Source organism: Atheta coriaria, unplaced genomic scaffold, assembly GCF_025399875.1.
Source record: "Atheta coriaria isolate IRGN ID8LTWV9N9 unplaced genomic scaffold, Caltech_Dcor_3.1 hic_scaffold_28_pilon, whole genome shotgun sequence".
NCBI classification, from domain to species: Eukaryota; Metazoa; Arthropoda; class Insecta; order Coleoptera; family Staphylinidae; genus Dalotia; species Dalotia coriaria.
The window spans coordinates 42,100-64,520 of NW_027045470.1; the positions used below are offsets into that span (position 1 = coordinate 42,100).

The 22,421-nt window shown below is 39.7% G+C and overlaps 3 protein-coding genes and 1 long non-coding RNA gene across 4 annotated transcripts; all 4 read left to right on the forward strand.

The window, feature by feature from the left end:
* The first annotated feature begins 149 nt into the window (after positions 1-149).
* On the forward strand, positions 150-5,616 carry roq (RING finger and CCCH-type zinc finger domain-containing protein roquin). The gene is made up of 5 exons (XM_065316108.1): positions 150-311; positions 1,031-2,154; positions 2,514-3,538; positions 3,592-3,897; positions 3,963-5,616. Exons 2-5 carry the CDS (start codon positions 1,032-1,034, stop codon positions 4,122-4,124), a joined length of 2,616 nt encoding a protein of 871 aa, XP_065172180.1. The 5' UTR covers positions 150-311; position 1,031; the 3' UTR covers positions 4,125-5,616.
* A 324-nt stretch (positions 5,617-5,940) lies between these two features.
* Positions 5,941-16,779, forward strand: Nup358 (Nucleoporin 358kD). The gene is made up of 9 exons (XM_065316110.1): positions 5,941-6,148; positions 6,651-6,876; positions 6,935-13,055; positions 13,121-13,347; positions 13,846-14,715; positions 14,784-15,077; positions 15,272-15,641; positions 15,880-16,078; positions 16,164-16,779. Exons 1-9 carry the CDS (start codon positions 6,077-6,079, stop codon positions 16,371-16,373), a joined length of 8,589 nt encoding a protein of 2,862 aa, XP_065172182.1. The 5' UTR covers positions 5,941-6,076; the 3' UTR covers positions 16,374-16,779.
* Positions 16,780-19,864: 3,085 nt separating this feature from the next.
* LOC135802508 (coiled-coil domain-containing protein 1-like) lies at positions 19,865-21,213 on the forward strand. The gene is made up of 4 exons (XM_065316111.1): positions 19,865-20,060; positions 20,117-20,340; positions 20,629-20,767; positions 20,852-21,213. Exons 1-4 carry the CDS (start codon positions 19,865-19,867, stop codon positions 21,211-21,213), a joined length of 921 nt encoding a protein of 306 aa, XP_065172183.1.
* A 347-nt stretch (positions 21,214-21,560) lies between these two features.
* On the forward strand, positions 21,561-22,378 carry LOC135802506 (uncharacterized). Its single transcript, XR_010550567.1, has 3 exons — positions 21,561-21,790; positions 21,848-22,086; positions 22,158-22,378. It is a non-coding gene; the product is annotated as an uncharacterized lncRNA (long non-coding RNA).
* Positions 22,379-22,421: the final 43 nt, after the last annotated feature.

Below are 22,421 nucleotides of genomic sequence, written 5' to 3' on the forward strand. Positions count from 1 at the left end.
AGTATTTAAGTGTTTTAAATTGTTTTATTTGCATTTATTCTTGAAAGCACGTTTAAATTTGTCAATTTTTGATAAAATTTGTGCGATAGCGAACCTGGCGCATGTTGTATGACGTACGTGCGAGTCACTCACCTCGAGAAATATCCTCCCGAGCTGCTCGTACTGTCAGCTCATTCTCGAACAATTTCACAACACACGAAACCAAAGCAAAGCGTTGGACGGACGTGCCGCGGCGATCATGTTGTCGTGCGTCTAGCGAAATTAACGTCTCCTTGTGTGCATAATGTGATTTAATGTGACTACGAATCAAGGTGAGTGCCACAAAGTCGTTCAGTGCGCTCGTCTTTTGTTTTCATCGCTTGTTTTGCGTTGTTTAATTTGTCGACGAGACTTGGCCAGGTGGCAAGGCTGACGATATGACGGTGTCATCATTTGATTTTGACACTAACGCAAGTAAATATCACGCGTAATGCATCATATATTTATAATTGCTTTGCTAAACAAGCGAATCGCAGTGAGTTTCCAATGGACTGGCGTTAGCTGCAATGATTTTTCTTATAACGTGTGAATTTGAAGGTTAAAGGTCACGCAGTGGAATTCTCGGAAACTTGCGCGTTATCAGTCGTCAGCGCGGTTACGATTTGGGGAAACCCACTCATAGAATTCAATGCGAAATGATTAGACGTGGTATAATCGCATGTTTGCAGAACAAACACATCGAACGCATTTTTCTGCATGACTTCCGCTATGAATCGGTGCGGAATTTTGTTGAAAACAATTGATTATCAATAATTTTGGGATTGTTATGCAATATGTTGAAATGATTGATAAACATTGGGGAATGTACTGCTATAATAAGTCCTAGTGATTAATTTGTTTGCATTTTTCGTACAATTGTGCGCATATTTACTCGGCTCGTGCGGTTGTAAAATGGACGCGTTAACGCGATGTTTTTGAATTATTAATTAACAACAGGTAGATGTAGTTTAGCATATGTGTACTTGTTTTCAACGCAATTTATTGTTTTTAGAATGCCGATACAGGCTCCACAGTGGACGGAATTTCTAACATGTCCCGTGTGCGTCAACGAGTTCGACGGCACGCTGCGAGCACCCATCTCATTGGGCTGCAGCCACACGGTGTGCCGGGCGTGCCTCTCAAACCTCCACCGCAAGCAATGCCCATTTGATCAGACCAACATTAACATCGAGATTGAATCACTTCCTGTCAACACAGCTCTACTTCAACTTGTCGGCGCTGCAGCGGGAACTGTTCGCAATGAGGAAGAGATTGAAGCCAAAATCGTCCCGAGAGATCAACTGCAATTCTATGAGGCGTCGAAGAAGTGCATTGAAGAACTCGCACTTTACCTCAAACCACTTTCAAACTCACCGGGGACGAATGGCAACTGCAATGGCACAACCTGTACTAATCTACTCAGCAGGCCAATGCAACGTAAATTGGTGACTTTAGTCAATTGTCAACTTGTTGAAGATGAAGGCCGTACTCGCGCGATGCGCGCGGCGAGATCCCTAGGCGAACGTACTGTTACCGAATTAATTCTACAACATCAGAATCCACAACAATTATCGGCTAATCTATGGGCGGCTGTACGAGCTCGAGGATGTCAATTTCTAGGTCCTGCTATGCAGGAAGAGGTCTTAAAGTTAGTCCTCTTGGCGCTGGAAGATGGCTCAGCATTATCCAGGAAGGTTCTGGTGATGTTTGTTGTACAACGTTTGGAGCCACACTTTCCCCAAGCATCGAAAACTAGTATCGGGCACGTTGTGCAGTTGTTGTACAGAGCGTCGTGTTTTAAAGTGTCTAAGAGGGAAGGTGATTCATCGTTGATGCAGCTGAAGGAAGAATTTAGGACGTACGAGGCGCTGAGGAGGGAACATGATGCGCAGATTGTGCAGATTGCGACTGAGGCTGGGTTGAGGATTGCGCCTGATCAATGGTCGGCGTTATTGTACGGCGATACAACGCATAAGAGTCACATGCAGAGTATTATTGATAAACTGCAAACACCGCAGTCTTTTGCTCAAAGCGTGCAGGAGTTGGTAATTGCGCTGCAGAGGACGGGGGATCCAGGGAAGTTGTCCGTGTTGAGGCAGCATTTGGATTTGTTGGCTTCGATTGACTTAACATCAGGTTAGTGGAAGATTATTTATTGTATTTTACTATTTTTGAGGTTGTGCATGATTTATTAGGTTTGATTTATTAAATTTAAAGTTTGGTGCGTAATATTGCGTGAATTTTGATATTTGGCAGTGAAAAAGTTAGATAATGCAAGATTTAATCATATTTTCCTGTTGCGCATGTGCTAATGCATTAACTTAACTTAATCAGCTACTTGTTGATAAACACAAATACTCAATTTCTCAGAATTATAGCTTTAAGTTTATTTCTAGTAGTAATCCGTGTATTATTTACCTGTTTAGTTTACTTCGATGAATAATGCAATAGTAAACTTAACTTTGTTTTGACCTAGTTTCTCTTTGTAATTTTAGAATCAGCAAGTCCAAGTTGGAAAGAATGTGCAGAAGTTCTCGATGCAGGCAGACAAGTAGTCGCTGGTTTAGTTGACTTCATTCACCAGCACGGTTCGCGAAAACTGCAAGATCCCGGCCATTCGCCGCACTCCAAATACAAAATAAGCATGTGTCGTGATTTAACCCTTCGTGGTTCATGTCCACGCGGCACCAACTGCACATTTGCCCACAGCGCTGACGAACTCGAGAAATATCGCGCTAAAAACCGCCAGCGCTCCGGCGGCAGCAGCGGGCGCCGAAGTGACTCCGCCCGCGATAGCCACTCACCTAATGTCTACATCCACTCTTCTCCGCAACCTCCGCAGCCAGCAGCCGAAGAGGCTTATTATACAGTTACACCCAATGTGAACATCTCGCCAATGTCAGTGAGGTACCATGTTCCTACTGCTTTGCCCACTACGGTGCACCATACTGCATACGAAAGCATGTACTATCCGTCAAATGGTAACTTTTCCACCACGCAACCTCTGTATGCTACGGAATTGTATCCGGCTGAGATGTATTCTCCTGCACCGCACAATGTGCAATTCTTCCCAACGACTACCTCGGATTATCCGATTTCATCGCAGATGCGGTCTACGGTTCCTCCGATTGTTGCAAATGACGGGAAACAAAGAGAAAAGAAACCTCCAAGGGGAACTAAAAGTCTTGCCGAGCTGCAACAGCGAAAGCAGGAGGTTATTTCACAGCTTGAGAAGGTGGTTGGCAAGAATAAAGCTACAGCGATTAGTAACACAGCTACGAATAATGCAAGGCAAGAGCACGAGATGGAGAACAGCGGTAGTCCGTTCAATTTCAACACTAGCATCTCACATAGTGGGCCTACATTTGTCCGATCAGACTCAATCCTTACGGATGACGATTATGTTCCTTACGATGGCGGTAACACCGCTGGAAAATACGGCCCGATTTCAAGGATGCCCAAGGATAACATGTGCATGCCTTCGAATGTTTCCATGAGTCAATTTAGAGATCCTAATATGGTGCGCTTGGTTTAATTCTGAATAAAAAACATTTTTTAAAGAATTTATTGCAGGTTCGACGTCCAGTATCCGCTGCATCGCCTGGACAAGGCGGACAATGGTGTTACGCTACGCATAATGGCGATAACATTATGATTGTTTCGCAACCGATGCACTATCAGCGCATGCAGGATCCGCAAAAAGTGATAGCTGAATCGCAACGTGTTAAGATGCAACTCAGGAACCTAGAGCGCCAGCTGAATGACCTCAAGATGGTCACCCAAGGTGGTGTGCCCACACTCAGCGAAGGAGATCGCCTTACACAAGAACTACAGCTCATTGAGCAAGGCATTCAGGAAAAACACAAGGAAGCACGACTTGTGAGCATGAAATCAATTAAATTATAAACAAGCTTTAATTATTTTTTTTTGTATATTTTGTTTAGAATCGAATTGTGTCTTCATTTAATACGAGCATCGCGGAGAACTACACTGACAACGCGACGTATGAAGAAGACATAGCAAACGACATGCGTGCGCTGGAGCTACGATGGCAAGAGGAACTCGAAGAGCAAGAGAAGCGCTGGAGCAGCGAAGATGATAAGTAATTGTCGCATGTAAACACGAAACTAATGTAAGATAAGCGTGGTAAGCGTATACCAAGAAAAGTAACGGAACGAATTTTGCGTTGACGCGAGGTAATAATGCATGGAGGTATAAACCCAATGGGTTTGCTGTTAGTACAATGATTGTTTGTTTTGTTCAAATTTAGGCGAGACGGTGATTGTTTGCGCGACTGCGATAGGAAAGTTGAAATTTTATTATTCACATGGTGCTAGAGAGCTAGAGCTATTTTATTTATTCGTGGACTTGACTTCAGGTTTTCAAGTTTTCAGTTTTGGGCCAAGGCTGGTGTTGTTGATTAGAACGTTTTTAAAACAAGTTTTACGCGTGGCACTTGGCGACGAGGTTCCAGTTTTATTGGAAATGAACTAAAAGTTTGCGTTGCAAATGAGGTGTCATTGTTTTTGCATGATTTTTGAGGCTTTCGATGTTATGTACACATGTTAACAAGAGTGATCACTACTAGTACCAGTGACTTGAAGCAGTTGAAACAAAGTTTAGTCAAACACATTGACATACATCACGTGGGCCTTACTGTAAAAACGTAGAGAATTTATTTAAACTTGAAATGTCGAAATGCGAAGCGACGTAGAAATGATTATTATTCATATATTAACTGAATTATTGCTGACGGTGGCGATGATGCGTGAAAGATTAAAGATAAATTTATTATATAACATATATGAATATATATATATAATATATATCTATAACGTATATCTATTATGAAGTAATCATATAATCATACTGTGTGTGATTGGGGTATATCAATGTTATCAGTTGATGGAAAAGCCGAGGCAGAGCAGGAAGCTATGCAACAAAAAAATAATTGATTGAAACACTAATGACTAACTTGACATCTATAATCTTAACATTAATTAAGCTAATCTTTTTGTATTCATCGTGAGACAGACGCGCATTCTTCGATGTTGTGTAATGCATACCTATATTTATATCAAAATAGTTGCAGGAGTTTGCAAAAATGTTTACGAATCGTTGTGCAATCAAAAGTTTTAAAAACGCATATTGAAATCTTACGAAATTGACAATACAAAGATGATGTGTAACTATATAACTATTTTTTTCTGACAGTTAGCAGCATAACTTAACTAAATTTTACTACTTTGACTGTTGTAGTATCTTTTTCTGAAATAATTGATACCACTCTGTGAGTAATCATATAAAATGCAACTGTAAAATACTTGGTTTGATTCCGTTGATTGCTCTAAGAGTTTTCAAGCGAACTGATGATGTATTATATTGTACGAATTGAAGCGATATCGGTAGTTGCATAAAACAAAGTAACATAATAATTGAAATTGGATACAGTTACAAATAGCATTGATTACAGTGGTACAACTAATGAGATGACATTCTAATGATTCAAACTGATATTATACTGATTATATTAATCGAAACATTTGTATATTTGGGTGGAAGTATATATTTCAAATATATTATATCTATATATTGCTATTCAACGGGTGTTTCTTATTATAACAGCTTTTCCTGTGATGCTACAATCAAAAAACAACTCAATCGATAAAACTGCTTCCTTGGGTGTATGTTGGGTTGCCTATAATACTTGTAAAAAACTAAGCTGGCTTGATTTTCTAAAAATAACAATTTCAATACATCAAAACAACTTAATAGATTAACTAACTTAAAAGTACAAACAGATTTTGTTTTTTCTTCTTGAATGGTGTTTTATTTAATTTTTTATTGTTTGAAAACGCTTGGAAGTTGGAAATACTAGTACAAACGTCTGCCGTTAGTGTCGCCCGGCCAGTCGCACGCTTGGTCTCACGCGAGTTGCCTGCACCGACCGCACGACGAAGCAGAGGGCAACGATTGAAAACAGTTGAAGAGAAAAACGGTTGAACTGCATCAAGTGAACGCGTGAATTGTGATCCAGTGCATCGTGCACGACTCTAAAATGTTTAATACAAAGCAGGAGGTCGACCGGCACGTGGAGAAATGCATGCGCAACCTGAACAGCGAAGTCGAGGTAAGTTTCGCATGAATTAAGTTCGTGTTCACTCGAATGCATCTTTTGCTTCATCGTCGCAAGCAAAACGCCGGTTATTTACAAATGTTCAGTCTTTATCACGTGCATATTGCATAATATTGCGATTGTGCACACGTATATTAGTAGTCTATTAATTGCATCCGCCGAGAGGGAAATGCGCCGAAAATTCATTATTTAGGGTTAGAAATTGGATGAGAATCGCAGTTGGCGCCCAAACATTGCATCCATTTTGTTTTTATGAAATCGCAAGTTTCTAGTTGAAATATCCTGAGAAAACCAAAACAATTCGCATTTTACATGTTTACGTTTAATTTATATGAATATAATTATCTTCTCTATCGTGTAACACGTAACATTTTATCAAGGTTTTCGGTTGCATGTCGCGTGTCTTATCCGCATGAATGTACATAACCTCATTGTTTCACATTTTTAAAAATGACTTCATTGCAATGATTTCCATGCTATGTAAACATTATTTTAGCGCAATGTGCGAGGTCTTGCTTTTGCGAAAATGTACTACAAAGTCGGCGACTACGAACAGGCCCTTCGTTACGTCACCGTTTACCTCAACTCACGGCCATCATCAGCTGAAGGACAAAATTTACAAGGAAAGATTCTTGAGAGAATTGGAAAAACCAGTCAGGCTTTGGAGGCTTACAGACTGAGTTTAGATTTGGACTGCAAACAGAATAGTCTTGTCCTAAAAAGTATGCAATTTTCCCTACTAACTATAAAAGCATATTTTAATTGAATTTTTATGTTTAGTTTGTGAACTGATGGCAAAAGAACAGCATCATTTTGACGCTGCAAGTGCGCGTTATTACTGCGAGAAGGCACGCTCCATCGACCCACAGAATCCAGTAATTTTCCACCTGAAGGAGCGTCTTGTTGCCGCTGCTAGTAAGGACCCCAACGACGTAACCGAACTTCTCCTTAAAGAACTAGAATCGCGTCCTCTGGACGTTGATGTTCGAGTGCGCCTTCTCCGCCATCTTAAACAGCACAATCGTGCGCGTGAAGCCTACACGCATGCGTACGACATCGAACAGAAGCAAGTGGACGCCTACCTCAACCATCTGAAATGGTGTGAAACTGTAGTTGACGTGCTCGGCGTCTACCGAAACACCCAGAATGTGCTCACATGGGAGTTCTGGATGCTGTATGTTTGTGTATGGGATCGCTACGTGGCGCTGAGCTTGAACGATCGCACCCGGGACTTGGAACATGCACCGTTGGTTCTGGGTCTTGATCAAGCTATACAACTCGCTGCGGATAAACTAGGTGCGTGTCCACAGAAGCAACTTGTGCAAGAGTTCATAAAACATTACACAGGCCAGTTATGTTGGCATCTCCTAACTTTATTATACAAACAAGCTCGCAAAGCGTTGATTAAGTATCGGGAGGCGGGGCAAATGGGCTTGCCTTTATTGTTTGCGTCGTACAATTTCAAGCCGGCGGATAAACGCGCACTGTGGTTGGATCAAGCTACACAGGGGGCAAGGCTACAAGTACAAAGATGGCACCGAGAGGGGGCGTACCGATGTGCGCAAGCTGGTCACATGCTGACGAGCTTAGCACAAGATAGAAAAACAACAATTCTTGAACGCGGCACGCAGGCTGTAACTGGAGCATGGCGAGAGAAGACATTCAAGTTTTTGTTCATCACACGCGATCAGCAGAAGAAAGCGTCAACGTCGTTCTTTATACTTACGCAGAATTTGTTAGATATTCAGGTTAGACTACCCGAGCCTGATGATTTGGTTGCATATACTAAAACAGCGCAACTTGTTCATCCTGATTCGTTACACCATCATATCTGGCTAGGTATGAATTCAAAATTACAAAATTTTGAAGTTACTGTGTTCCCCGGTCTGCAATACACTGTCAAAACTTTTACGAACTGCGCTGCGGAGACGTTGAATGTATTGGATATTCAAGCTTTTATTTATGCGGCCACTCTTTGCGGACAGGCTCAACAAGAAGAGCAAAAACATACGATTTATTACAATGCTGATAGACCCCAGGTATTACCTATTGCTTGCACGGATTTACTCGGCACTGTTAATCAAGAGACTTGGTTGCATTGTGCGTATAAAATGTTTACGAACCATCCAACCCGAGACTTGAGTGAGGTGAGGATGACGTTGATTCGCGGAATTGAAACGGTTCGATGTGTTGGCAATCACGGTTTAGATGCAAAGCTGTTAGTACAACTTGCGAGGACTTTTGCTGATCGCGCTACGAAAGTTACTAAACAGTCTGAAATTGAGGCGAATGAAGCACGCGCTGAGTTGTATTGGCGTGCTGCTTTATACTTACTTGAGAAACACAAGAAGAACGAGCATGTTTCACACACCAATAAGCGCTTATTTGAATACAAGGTAAAGGAGTTAAATCAGGATCAAATACATCAGGCGATCAATGACGGCAAACTTTTCATGGGTAAACAAGCGATGAAAAAGAAAGACTATGAAACCGCCATGAGTGCTTTCAAAAATGTTAAAGATCCATACGCGTCGTTTTATCAAGCTCAGATTTATAAGAAGATGGCCGACTTGGAAACGAATCTGAAGTCGGAAAATGTTACATCAGAGATGCGGTCGCAGAACATCATTTTGTTAACGAAGGCGAGGGATTGTTTCTATTTGACATCTGATAGATTGAGAATGCCGGGTGTCGATCCGAAACATCCTCTATTCGAGGTGTTGTTTACTGATATTGAAAAGATTGATAGGCTTTTATCGCGAATCGATCCAGATAACAATCGTAATGAGTGTGACGGCATGTCCGATGATAATGTGTCATCAATTGAAAGTGATTTTAATTGCACCATGAGTCGACTGGAGACCAGCCATCACGGAGTACATTCAACACCGTTCCGCATGGATCATTCCCGTCGAGATAATAGAGATCGAGAAGCGAGACCGTCTCCCGAACGGCTAGACGCTCAGATAAGACAACTCGCCGCGTCCAAAGATGTGGCGTTGAATAAGGTTTTGGAACAGAATAAATTTGTGATTGAAACTCAGAAGGTTTTAGCTGAGGAGTTGAAATTCTTCCGCGAGTCTGTATCGGATTTGACATCGACTATTAACGAACTAAAATCATTGAAAATTGTCGTCGAAGATGTCAAGGAGATCAAGAAAACTGTGGACGAGTTGGAGAATCTACGAACTGTAAGTGATATGGTTTATGAGCTGCGAAAGGAAGTGGCGGAACTGAAGAAAGATAATGCTGCTGCGGGGACAAGTAAGTCCAAACAGAATCAACTGAGCGATGAGGATTTGTATGTTTTTGATGACGATTATGCCACCGAGATGGCCAACGCGCATGCCAGTTTGTCTACGTCTTTATATCAGAATGCTAGCAGGATGAACCAAATGAATCAAAGTGCCTCGATGCAAAACTTGGGATATCCTGCTAGCCCGATGTATGGATATCCAATGTATCCTCCGTATGGTGGTATGCCAGGTATGGCGATGCCGCAAGTTCCTGGCGTGCCTGGTGTACCAGGCGTTGGTTACCCACAGGCACATCAAGATGCAGCAGCACATTTAGCGGCGGATTACCGAGCGATGAATCTTTTGCAAGGTTACTCGCAACTTGCTTCCGGAATGCAGGCGCCTGCACTTGCTCAGCAACTTACAGCATCTCCAGGGTATATGGCGCAGCAGTATCCGCAGGTTAGTCTGTTTGGAGGTACCGCGGCGCAGAACACAAGTACAGTGACCTCGCAACCATTATCTTTTGGCACTGCTGCAACTCAAGGACAATTAACTAATGTTGCTGGCAGTGTTACAATTACTACTACTTCTAGTGGTTTAAGTACGACCACTTCGGCGAGTGCTAGCGCGCGTCCAGCTCCTGTGAACGTGGTGATTACTTCATCGGATCCATTGCCTAAAACGGTGACCACCCAACAACAAGTTTTATCGGTTACCATCCCACCCGAACACCTCAAAGGCAATAAAGTTCACAACTATCAAATTACATTGCCCAGCAGCGTATCATCATTGGCAAACGCCCCATCAGTGCTCAGTCAAGCCCCAATGGTGGTATCTACCCAGGCCTTGCTTTCCAATGTCTCGGCACCCGTTTATTCAGCGCTTAGTGAGTCGCCGACCAAGACTACTAGCAGCAGCACTGCTTTGGGATTGCAAATCGAGAAATCTTTAAACAATAGTTTCAACCGTACAGCGAATGAATCGGAAGGAGATGTTTCACGCGATGATGAGCATGATCCTTGCCCTGATTTCAAACCAATTATTCCGCTTCCCGATGAGGTCCCGGTTACCACAGGAGAGGAGAACGAAAAGGTGTTGTTTAAAGAACGCGCCAAGCTTTTCCGCTATGTTGCTAAGGAGTGGAAGGAACGAGGTGTTGGTGAGTTGAAAATTCTGCAACACAATGACACTAAGAAGGTGAGATTGCTGATGCGCCGAGATCAAGTTCACAAGATTTGCGCCAATCATTACTTAGAGCCTGACATGGAGCTCTCGCCAATGAATAACAACCCGAAGGCTTATATTTGGCCAGCAAATGATTTCTCTGATGGCAATGTTGTGTTGGAGACGTTCTGTGTGCAGTTTAAGACTCCGGAGTTGGCGAAAAAGTTTTATGATTGCTTTGAGAAGTCAAAGATTATGAAAGAATCTCCTGCGGCAACTTCAGTGACAACAATAGGAAATTCCTCGACGCCCAAAGCGACTACAAGCAATACTTCTATGTTTAGTTCAACCCCATCTACAACAACAACTTCAAATGTTGGTGGCTTTAAATTTACATCAACGCCCACATTCAAACCCAAAGAAGATGAGACACCGAAAGCGATGACTGCAAAACCTGCGGAACCCCCGAAAAGTGCTGCAAGTCCATTTGCTGGATTTTCTTTCACACCAACGGCTAATACTGGCACTACCCCAGTGAGTAAACCATTCTCGGCGTTTTCATTCAGTGCCTCCACCACTGCATCTACCGACAAACCAACTGCAACCAACTTATTTGCTTCACTGAGTTCACCTTCGACATTTACTGTAAACAAAACCAGTGTTGCGACACCAACAACTTCAGTTTCTACTCCTGTGAAACCAATCGAAGCAAGCGCGTTAACTCCGTTAGGAAAACTATCTACTCCATCGGAAGTGCAGTCTCCTTCGAAGGACGAGACCGCAGATGATTTTGTTCCCACTGCTGAATTTACACCAGTTATACCCTTGCCTGATATAGTCGAAATAAAAACTGGCGAAGAAGATGCGGAAATTCTATTTGAAAACAAAGCCAAATTGCTTCGATTTGACAGCACCACCAAGGAATGGAAAGAACGAGGTGTTGGTCAGATGAAGGTTCTCAAAGGAAATAATATCTTGCGATTGGTAATGCGTCGGGAACAAGTGCACAAGGTGTGCTGCAATCATCAAGTGTTGAAGCAAATGCAGTTTAGCAGAATGGTGAAATCGCAGTGCGCCATTACATGGTGTGCAAAGGACTTCTCTGAAGGTGTTTTGACTACTGAAATGTTAGCAATTCGTTTCAAGACGACAGAGATTGCTACCACGTTCCTGCAGGTAATTCAGGATGCACAGAGTGAAATGGATGAAGCTAATTACATTGGAGGTGCAGGAGTTGACAAAGCCGACTCTCCGCACAAGAAACATGATAGTAAATCTTTGATAACGACATTGAAGGAAGGCTTTGGCGATGCTTTCAAACCAAAAGTTGGTGATTGGGAGTGTAAGAATTGTTTGATTGTGAATTTAGCAAAAGTTTCGAGATGCGTCGCTTGCGAAACTCCGAAGAATGACGCAGTTGCCAAGGCGACTGTTGATGATAGCAAGTTTTGTTTTGGTGTGAAACCGCCAGTTAATGCGAGCAGCGCGTCGTTTTCGTTTGGTACAAATTCAGCTACAAGCACAACTGGCACAGGCGTGTCTGGAAGCTTTGGAGATCAGTTTAAACCGAAACAAGGTTCCTGGGAATGCAAGGAGTGTTATACAAGAAATGATGAGGCTGCGGAGAAATGTGTTTCATGTGAAGTGCCAAAATCCGGCGCCACTGCTGCGGTTGCACCTTCAAGTACAACATGCACCTTGAAAGGTGTCGACTTATCCACTGGTGGTTTATCATTCAGTTTTGGTTTCCCACCGCCTGCAAGTAACACCCCTCAATCTGGCCAGATAAGTCAAAGTGATGCTGATTCAAGTGCATCTGCTGTTTCATCAACTACCAGTATTCCAAGTGTAGGCTTTGGCAATCAATTCAAGCCTAAAGCCGATTCATGGGAGTGCAAAGAATGCTATACACGAAACGATGGTGGTATTTTGTATTGTCTTTCGTGCGAAGGTCCAAAAGATTCTACTGTTCCTCCGAAATCTGCATCGTCAAACACGTCCACACTCAAAGGTGTTGATCTGAGTACTGGTGGTCAGCAGTTTAGTTTTGGAATTCCCGTTCAAACTACATCTGCTAATGACATCAACAAACCGTTTTCTTTTGCTGCGGCTGGAGAGACTGCTAAAGCTGGATTTTCATTTTCGCTGAGCGGAACTCCAAAGGCTGAAAATAAGGAGGGGGATGTTGAAGAAGTGTTTGGATCTCCGCATAAAATTGGTTTCGAGTTTACTCCACGTTCTCCAAGAAGGCAAAGCGGTGGGCAACAGTTGGACGAAGATGGCGGCGATGATTCCTATTATGAGGAGGAAGAAGCTAATGTGTATTTTAAACCAGTAATTCCATTGCCGGATAAGGTCACTGTGACAACTGGTGAGGAAGATGAAGATGTCTTGTATTGCCATCGTGCCAAGTTGTACCGCCATGCGGGCGGCGAATGGAAGGAGAGAGGCATTGGGGATCTCAAGATTTTATTCCAAAAAGAACAACATAAGCTCAGGTAAATGTTATTTTTTGTTGTGTATAACGATTCAAATGTGAACGAAATGTTTTTAAATGTTTAAGGGTTTTAATGCGGCGGGAACAAGTACACAAGATTTGTCTAAACCACGTGCTCACACGTGATATCGTTTACAATAAGAAGGACGACAAGACATGGCTCTTTGCGGCGGCTGATTTCTCGGAGGGCGAGATCGATCATTGCAGTTTCTGTTTGCGCTTCAAGACTGCCGAGGTGGCGGAGGAGTTTATGAAGGCGATCAACGATGCATTGAAACGTACCGGCAGTGACGGTAAGATTACCATTATTACTACTATCGATTACAACACTATGCTGGTGGGCACTTGTGTCGCGTTTGCCGCGCTCGCCGCGTTTGCCATTTGGCACCGCCAACGGTTATAAACAAACTAAGACGAGATGTGGAGCAAAATTTTGTTAACTCACACTTGCTTTGATTTTATACTTACCGTATATGCACTATTTGCATAGGTTTGCACCTTTGAAACAATGTGATATTTAACTGGTTATCCAATTACTCTACTTATTGATATAAGTGTTTACGTTTGTAATAAAACTACTAAAAATTAATACCAGCAAAATTTAATTAATTGAATTCCCATTTTTAATCTAACTTTTTATTACATTTTATATTTGACTCACAATTTCTTTTATATGAATGTTTTGTTTTGTTCATGCTTGGGTTAATATATTTTTGTGATTTCACTGTTCTGTTTGCACCTTGTTTGGTTTCATTTGGTTGATTTGGGTTCTTTCTTGCTATGATTCGCAGGCAATGCTGAAACTGCGGGGATTGAAGGAAGCGATTCGGACGTTGAGTTTGTCAGTGAGACTCAGGTGAGCCCCGAAGAGCAGGCGGAAGCAAAACGCCTTCTTTTGCCTCCTAAGTTTATGGCGTATAGGCAACTGGATGACTGCAAATGCGAACAGTGTCTGAAAGACGATGCAGTTGAGAAGGGAGCAATCACACCTCAGAAGAACTTATTTGGTGGTGGCGTTTCAGCTTCACAAAAGACCCTATTCGGTATACCCAAGTCTACCTTTTCATTTGGAAGTTTTGCATCGCCTGCAACGCAACCTGCCAGTGCACCTGCAAAGCAAGATAGTGTCAAGGATTTGCTGCTGAAGCCATCGATATTGGGAACTACTGCTGCGACTGGTTTTAATTTTGGATCGCCTGTGGTCACAACAACTCCTCCAGTAGCAAATCCAGCTGCAGCAGAAACAAAACCATCACTTTTTGGAAATTTTGCAGGTAAACCTACACCTACTGGAAGTATTTTCGCCCAAGCAACTCTCCCCGGTACACCTTTTTCGGGTGAGAACATTTTTGGATTGGCAGCGAATTCTTCTGTGAGCACTGCTAACATTTTTGGAGGTGGAACTACCAAAACAGGCGCCGAGTCTACGTTTAGCTTTGCTAGCATCGCCAAACAAGCCGAGGCTGATTCGAAAGAGGTGCCCAAGATTGGAGGTGCACCAACGTTTAGTTTCGCGTCTATGGGAAAGCCCAAAGAAGGTCAGACAGCTACACCAACTTTTGGCTCTGAAGTAGCAGAGCCTGTCCTAGGCGCTGGGTCGAATCTCAGTTTTGCATCTTTTGCGGCTACCGCCGAAAATATGCCATTTGGGAAGCCAAAAGGTAAAGTAACTTTTAACTTTTTAAATGCGTCTAGTGTATTAATTATTATTTTAAATTGTTATTATTAGTGGAGACCGATAATCCGTTCGCCAAACTTGGAGCTGGTGCACCAGTATTTGGCGCCAAGCTATCCAACACTTCAAAGACTGATGACAATGATGAGGAGGGAGGTGCGGGAGACGGTGATCACGATCCGCACTACGATCCTATTGTACCTCTTCCCGACGAGGTTGAGGTCAAGACTGGTGAAGAAGACGAGGAAGTGCTCTTCAGTGAGCGTGGAAAGCTGTATCGCTTTGCTAATAAAGAGTGGAAGGAGCGTGGTGTTGGCAATATCAAAGTTCTCTACCATGCCCAAAATAGTAAGTAGACTCTTCTCCAACTTCATCATTTTTACTTTGTGTCCACTTGTTTATTACTCCATGTTCGTATTAAGAGAAAGTCAAGTAAATTTTATTTTTAGACACGTCTTAGTTAAGTAGAAGATTATCAATGTCAGATATTGAAGTGATTATACTTTAATGTAACAAGACTAATTTGTTGTTTCTTGTCATAGATTCTTACAGACTGTTATTAAGACGAGAAGCAGTTCATAAAATCGTTCTCAATCAGCGCATCACCCCAGAATTAGAAGTTATCGCATTCACACTGTCAGCCAATGCATGGATGTGGGGCGGTATGAACTATGGTGAAGAAGGGCACGTTCTGGAACAGCTCGCTGCTCGCTTTAAAAATGAGGCTCTCTCACAGGCTTTTTACGCAGCCATTCAAAAAGCAATTGCAGCTGTGAGAGCGTCGAGCACGCCATCAAAGCCTAACGTCAATGAAAATGTCTCTGACGTTGATGAGGACGATGAGGATGAAGATGAAGACGATGAAGATAATGAGGATAAGGAGGACGACTATGACGAAGAGGACGATGATCGGTAAGCTTACCTACGACGTGCAGGCACCTACGTTTTTATTTTCTAAATATTTCTACATTTTCTGCAAATTGTTGTTAGATTATATAATTGTAAAATATAGTTTATAAGTATCGTAAGTGATTTTGTTTTATTTTTAACTGTTTTCATTGTGAGTGTTAAACAAATAATTTACGATCCTTTTTCACCAACTTGAATGTTGCTGAATGCTTCAGATTTATTCATGTATTTATTTTCACAGGACTGTGATGTACAGCTGCGAATGCGCTCTGTACCAACAAGTGGGTGCTAATTGGAAACCACTTATTCAGCACGGCCTCGCCGAAGTAGTCTACGATCGAGAGAAGGAAATCTCCAGTATTATTGTCATTGATGATGTAGGGATTATCTTATCTAACACACTTATTGCTGCTAATTCTAATATGGAACGGAAACCAGACGTAAGTACATAGCCAGTAGTTTCACCTGAATTATCTAAATTTTAACGTGATGTTATTTATTTGGTGTTTTTATTTTACTTTTTAGGACAGTGGATGCGAATTGCATTGGAAGGCTGTGGAACATGCCAATGACGTTTGTGAATGGCGTACACTTAAACTAAAATTCGACAGCGAAGATGAAACTGAAAGCTTCTTCATCTCATACCAAGAGGCCAAGTCCTACGCGGAACAATCGAATATAATCGACGAAATTCCTACTGATGTGTATTACTCGGGTTACGAGTATGAATCGTAAATCGTTATTAAAAGTTGATTTATTCCGATTTATATTCCACGTTTTGGACTTGATATTATATTTAGTTACATTATTCTAAAGGTTTAATATTATGTTCTTAATATAGTACTGCTTAAATTAGTTTGTAGTGGCAACGAATCTAAAACTACATGATGTATTTTATACATAGATTTTGTATATATTCATTACAATTAATTGAACAACAATCTTGTTACACTCAATATTTTATATTACGTAAAAATTACTGCGCAGACAATGTTGCGGATAAATAATTGTTTTTGTTCAACAACCAACGCTGTCTACGCAATACAATTACAGAATACAATACTTTTTTTTCAAGTTTCTATAAGATGAAATGAGACGCTCTGTATCTCCTATAAAAATAAAGCAGTTTTTATGTTTCTCATCGCCATATTATTTATGAAGTGGACTTTTACAAAATTATAGTATATTGTACATTCTAGGTATTAAACTGATAGGCAATAACAGATAAAATCGCACAATCTTTCATTAATTTCAATAATCTAAATTCCGGGACTCCTGCATGTATCATTCAGAGATGGGACTAGCATGAACTAAAAGGTTGGGGGTAGTTAAGGGGTGGGAGATGGTTACATAGGCTACCTTGTTTGGTAATATGTGGGGGTGGTAGAAGGGGACGGTTAAGAGTACGGCACGTACCTTGACACAATCAGAATGTCGGAAATAATCGAATTTTTTAAAATTAAGGGGGTATTCTAGTCTAGAGGCATGTATTTCATGTGATTTTTGAAAGGCCGTAAAAAAAATCAATAAATATTTTTAGTATCCATTTTTTTAACACTTATTTATTAATGTTTTGAGAATACAAAAAAGAAACAAAAATTGAAAAAAGTTCAAAAATTTAAATTCCAGCAGGTGATGAAGTGGGGGGTCCCAAAAAATTGGCACGTGACCGTACCCATGATTTTAGCCCTCCAAGTGATCGGAATTAAAAAAAAGAAAAAGATTATAAATCTAGAATAATGTTGCAATCATATGAACTACGGACAAGTGAATTTTTTTTTACAAAATGGTGACTGTTTGAAAAAAAAGTGATTTTCTTACTCTTATTTTTTGATATTCTAGATTTTTTTTGGAATATTTGGAATTTGGGGATAAGCGTAGTTCATTATAAAGAAAAGTCTATAAAGAAGACTCTGTAAAAATTTCAGGTAAATCGGTTCAGTAGAAGTTGAGAAATCGTGCGTACCGTCTCGAAAAATACAGTTTCGAGAAAAACACGTTTAAAGTTTCGCGTCAATGCGAACCAGTTTGGATGCCGCGTCACCAAAACGGCTATATCTCGGAAAATAATTTAAATTTTGAAAAATCCTCTTGTACACGTATTCTTGAATAGTTAAACTTTGAAAATATCAAAGAAAAAAATCGATTTTTTGAAACCTCTAGACTAGAATACCCCTTAATTTCATTTAAAAATATCACTCAGGTAACTGACACTTCAAAATAAAGCCGACCCTGTCACTTCAAGTCCAACGGTTGCGGTTGCACCTTATAGGATGTGGCGCAACTGAGGAGAAACAGGCAGTATGCATGTATCCAGACTGCAACTGTTTTATTGAAATATCCATTGCAATGGTGTGCGAATTTTAAGACTAAGTCTTTACGTTCTCTGAATTTCATAGCCATGGTAATTTTCGATATGAATAATTGTATATATTTTTATATAATGTTTGTAAATAAAACACAATATAATAGGGTAAAGTACCCAATCATTGGCACTCTAAGAGAGAACTGCATGTCAGTCTGGAATTATATTGTCATAAAATCCCATTTACATTAGTTAGTATACAAAACATGTGACAAAATCAAAGAAAATACTTTAATCTTTGTTTTTTATAACTGTTTTTTAAGTGATTGAATAATAATAAATTAACATATGCTCAAAATCCAAAAGACTGCAGAAAATCCTATTATTGGCATGTAGTTCAAGTTGGAGATATGTAGGTACCTACCTATCAATAAAGTTGAAAATACTTACTTAACGTATAATTAAAACAATATTTTATTAATTAAATATCTGCTTTATTTACATAAGTACTCTATCTTATAGTAGGTATTTAAAATGTGCATAAAAATATTTTGTAATTCACTTTTTATGCCTAACATAAACACTTTATTTTATTCTAGCTACTAGTTTCACTTTATCAGTACTTAAATGGTAGGGCTTCACGCGATACCGAGACGAGACGTGTTTTATCAATTTCTCGGCGATACCGATACCACAGTCCGAGTCTCGTTTTTGGTCTCGTTATTGATCTCGTTACTTTTTTATGAAGTTGTTATTAGAAAAATGGGAAAAGGTCCAATATATGAAATCCAATATATGACCATCTGTGAAATATTTCTTTTGTATATTCAAAATAACAAGTCAGTAACCGAATATCATGACCTTTTGACTTTTTGAAAGTTTTATGAAAATTTTGTCTTTGTTTACACATCCGGAGACATATTTTTGTGTTTTTCTGTACTTCTTGAAGCAAAGATATTGTATACATCTGGGTAAGTTAGGAATTGTAGACGTGCGCCGCTTACTTTCAACACAAATCTACTCGACTATTGTACCCTAGTATACATTAACGTTTTAAAATTTGAAACATTAAAAATATATTTTCAATTAAAAGTGATGCAATTAAAATTAATATTTTAAACTATGTATGTATTTTGGATTTACTTTACAATACATGCAATTAGCAATTAAATGACTAAACTTTTGAACTGCAAAGATCTAAAACTGAGTTCTACTTAAAGCTTCACACGATACCGAGACTTTTCTCGTATCGTCTCGGTCTCGTATCGCTTTTGCGAGACGATACCGAGACCGAGACGATACCTTTGATAGTATCGTCCAGTCTCGTCTCGTGTGAAGCCCTATTAAATGGCTATCCTTGAGATCTTTTAACATTTATGCTTAACCACCAACAAAATATTAATGAGTCGGATTATGAACCTACTTAAAAACAAATACTCAACATCCCTATTTTATATACCTAGTTCTCAGTGTTCTAGAACCAAAAAGTAACTTTAAGTTAATTTCCGTTATTGTTAACTTTTTGTTAGTTCTAATATGACTATCATGATCATGATCTAAATGAATAAAAAAAAACAATATTAGCACTCAATATTCTATTGTGGGCACTACTGCCAATAATTAGCTTTTAGTTATTGGCACGGGTGCCAAGAATAGGATTTTGATAAATTCTTGATCCATATGTTGGCACATGTAATAAATCATTGTGATAAAAGATATATTCACGAACTAATCTTTGAATCTATTGCCTAAACGTGTAATTAAGAATATCAACTCTGTTGAGTACAGTTAAATTTAAAACTAATGGAGTCATGGCTCCAGTAAATGAAAGACTTTTAAGCATTGCTAAAAAAGCAATTGAAGTAGGATCGGGAGAGTCTCTGATTGCTCAGATTGTGTAATTGCATCTATGAAAATAAAAATGGACATGAATCTACCAACACTAGGAACAAAGCCCAGCACGGCATCTCTACTACAAGCGCAGCTACCAACAACGCAATATAATGTTAGAACGAACAATATGTTCGAGTATAGTGCTCTTGAAGACAACGAGGAGATGGATGTCGCTGAAGTTCAGCAACCAAAGCAACAAAAGCCACCACCAATTATAATTCGAAGCCGCCCAAACTCGCCGTCTAAATTCGAAAATATTATTATCGACATTATTGGGAAGATAAGTTCTGGCTAAGATGGTCCACAGACAGAACAACCATTTACTGCAAATTGAAGGAAGATCGCAGCAAATTAATCCAACACCTGAATGAAGCAGGCTCGGACTACTACTCCTTTACACCAAAGGATGAAAGAAAAACAGCCAGAATTATTTACAACTTGTACACGGATCTTAATGAAGATGAACTGCTACAAGAGATCAAGACAAAAATAAATGCCGATCGGGTAATGAAATTAAAAAACACTAGAGATCCAGTATACATGGTTCTTCTAAACGAAAATCACTCTGTGTAAGAATTAAACAAGATAATATTTTGATTATTACGTCCAGAAAGTGACAATGAAATTCTGGGTATAAATAAGGGTAAAGGTTTGAATTATTCACACACAAAATTGAACGCGAAAATTAGAATATAAAGTTTAAAAAAATTGAAAATATTTATAATGGGAAATAATAGTTTTATTTTAACCATATTTTTAATTGGATTAATTTATGTGCAATGTAAACCACAGCGCGATAGCGATGAGAGTGATGAAGACCAATGTGACGAAGTGTGTGAGCGATTAGGATTCTTAACAGGAGTGACCGAACGTCCTTGTGGTCGTAGAGTCATTGCTGAAGGAGTTTGTGAATGTTGCTCATACTATCGTGGTAAATATAAATAATACAATATAAACACGATTAAAAAACGTAATAGTACACATGCATAGAAATATTTTATTTAAAAATTTATAGGTTTTGGCGATGGAGACGAAGATGAATATGAGAATGAACATGGCGGTGATGATTGGAACGATAGAGATGGGGATGACGATGAAGACAATGAAGTAGATGACCATGACGATGAGCATGATGGCGAAGACGATGATTATCATGATCATGATCAGTTTCATGAACATGGGGATGATGACGAGGATAACGAAGATAGAGACGATGACGACGATGACGACGATGATGACGATGATGACGAAGACGACGACGACGAGGACGACGACGGCGATGATGATGATGATGATGATGACGATGACGATGAGGACGAAGATGATATTGACGACGAAGATCGCAGTTGGTGGAACCATTTATTCCATCATGGATAAATCAACATAAATATTGTTAAAATTTTAAAACCCTTAAACAGATGAAATGTTGTATTATAACTGTTAAATTAATATTTTATTCCATTGATTTGAATTCCTGACATATTAAAATTGTGAATATGAATTTGTTTGTTTGTGACACACTCTCACAAAAAAGCAACAGCAAATAAACAACTTTTTGCCGCAAAAACCCATCGAAAAAGTTGTAGAAAAGAAGAAGTTGGTGAGGCAATTCAATTATTGTTATGGTTGTATTATTTAAACCCAGATGTCACTACAGTGCAGTATTCTAAGCATTTTTCAGTATTTATTTATTTGTGTTCAGAAATAAAGCGCATTCGTATTTAAACAGTGCACAACTCGTATTGTAATATCTTGTGACAATTCTTATCGTAACAAACGAGTAAAACATGCCGGTACGTATTATTATACGGTACAATAGCGCACCTGCTTGTAATTATAATTAAACAGAACATTACGTATCCACGGATTTGCAATATTTGCTTAATTACACCTATAATAATAATAAAAATAATAAAAATAGTAAAAACATATGACGCACCACAAAGTATTACAAGTAAGTACGAGTATATAAACTTATTATGAACTCGAGAAAATGCAATATTTCTTTCAGAGTATGATGTAAATTGTCAAACGTACATTGTCCTTTCGTTACAATGACTAAACTCTCCGTAAGCCTGTTTTGGCTATGCTAAGCGCAGTAGTAATGATCGCTCAAAGTAAGAAATGCACGAACGATTGTACTGGAATATTTTCTTGTCCGTTTATTCCGGGTAATTGCACGCAAACCTTGCGGCGCATTGCAGAGGTATCCTGAGTGCGCTTGTTGTAATTCTTGTGTTTACACTGTTGGTAAGTAATAATTTAAGATTATATTAATTTTAATTTTTTTTTGTTTATTATGTATGATAAATGTGTTTAAGGTTTGAATAGTTTCTGTGGGTTGAATTCAACAATTCGTTCGTGGCAAAAATGCGGATGTAATTTAAAATGCACAGAACCACCCAAAACAGGTGGTTATTGTCGTGCAAAACATGATGACGATTCTCCTGGCAGTGATTCATCTAACGAATAATCTAATTTTCTTTTCAAGTTAATAATGTCTTGTGGTCAACTACACAAATAAATAAAATGTAAAGCTTAATTTCTTATGTATTGTCTTTAGACCTGCAGTTTGATTACCTAGC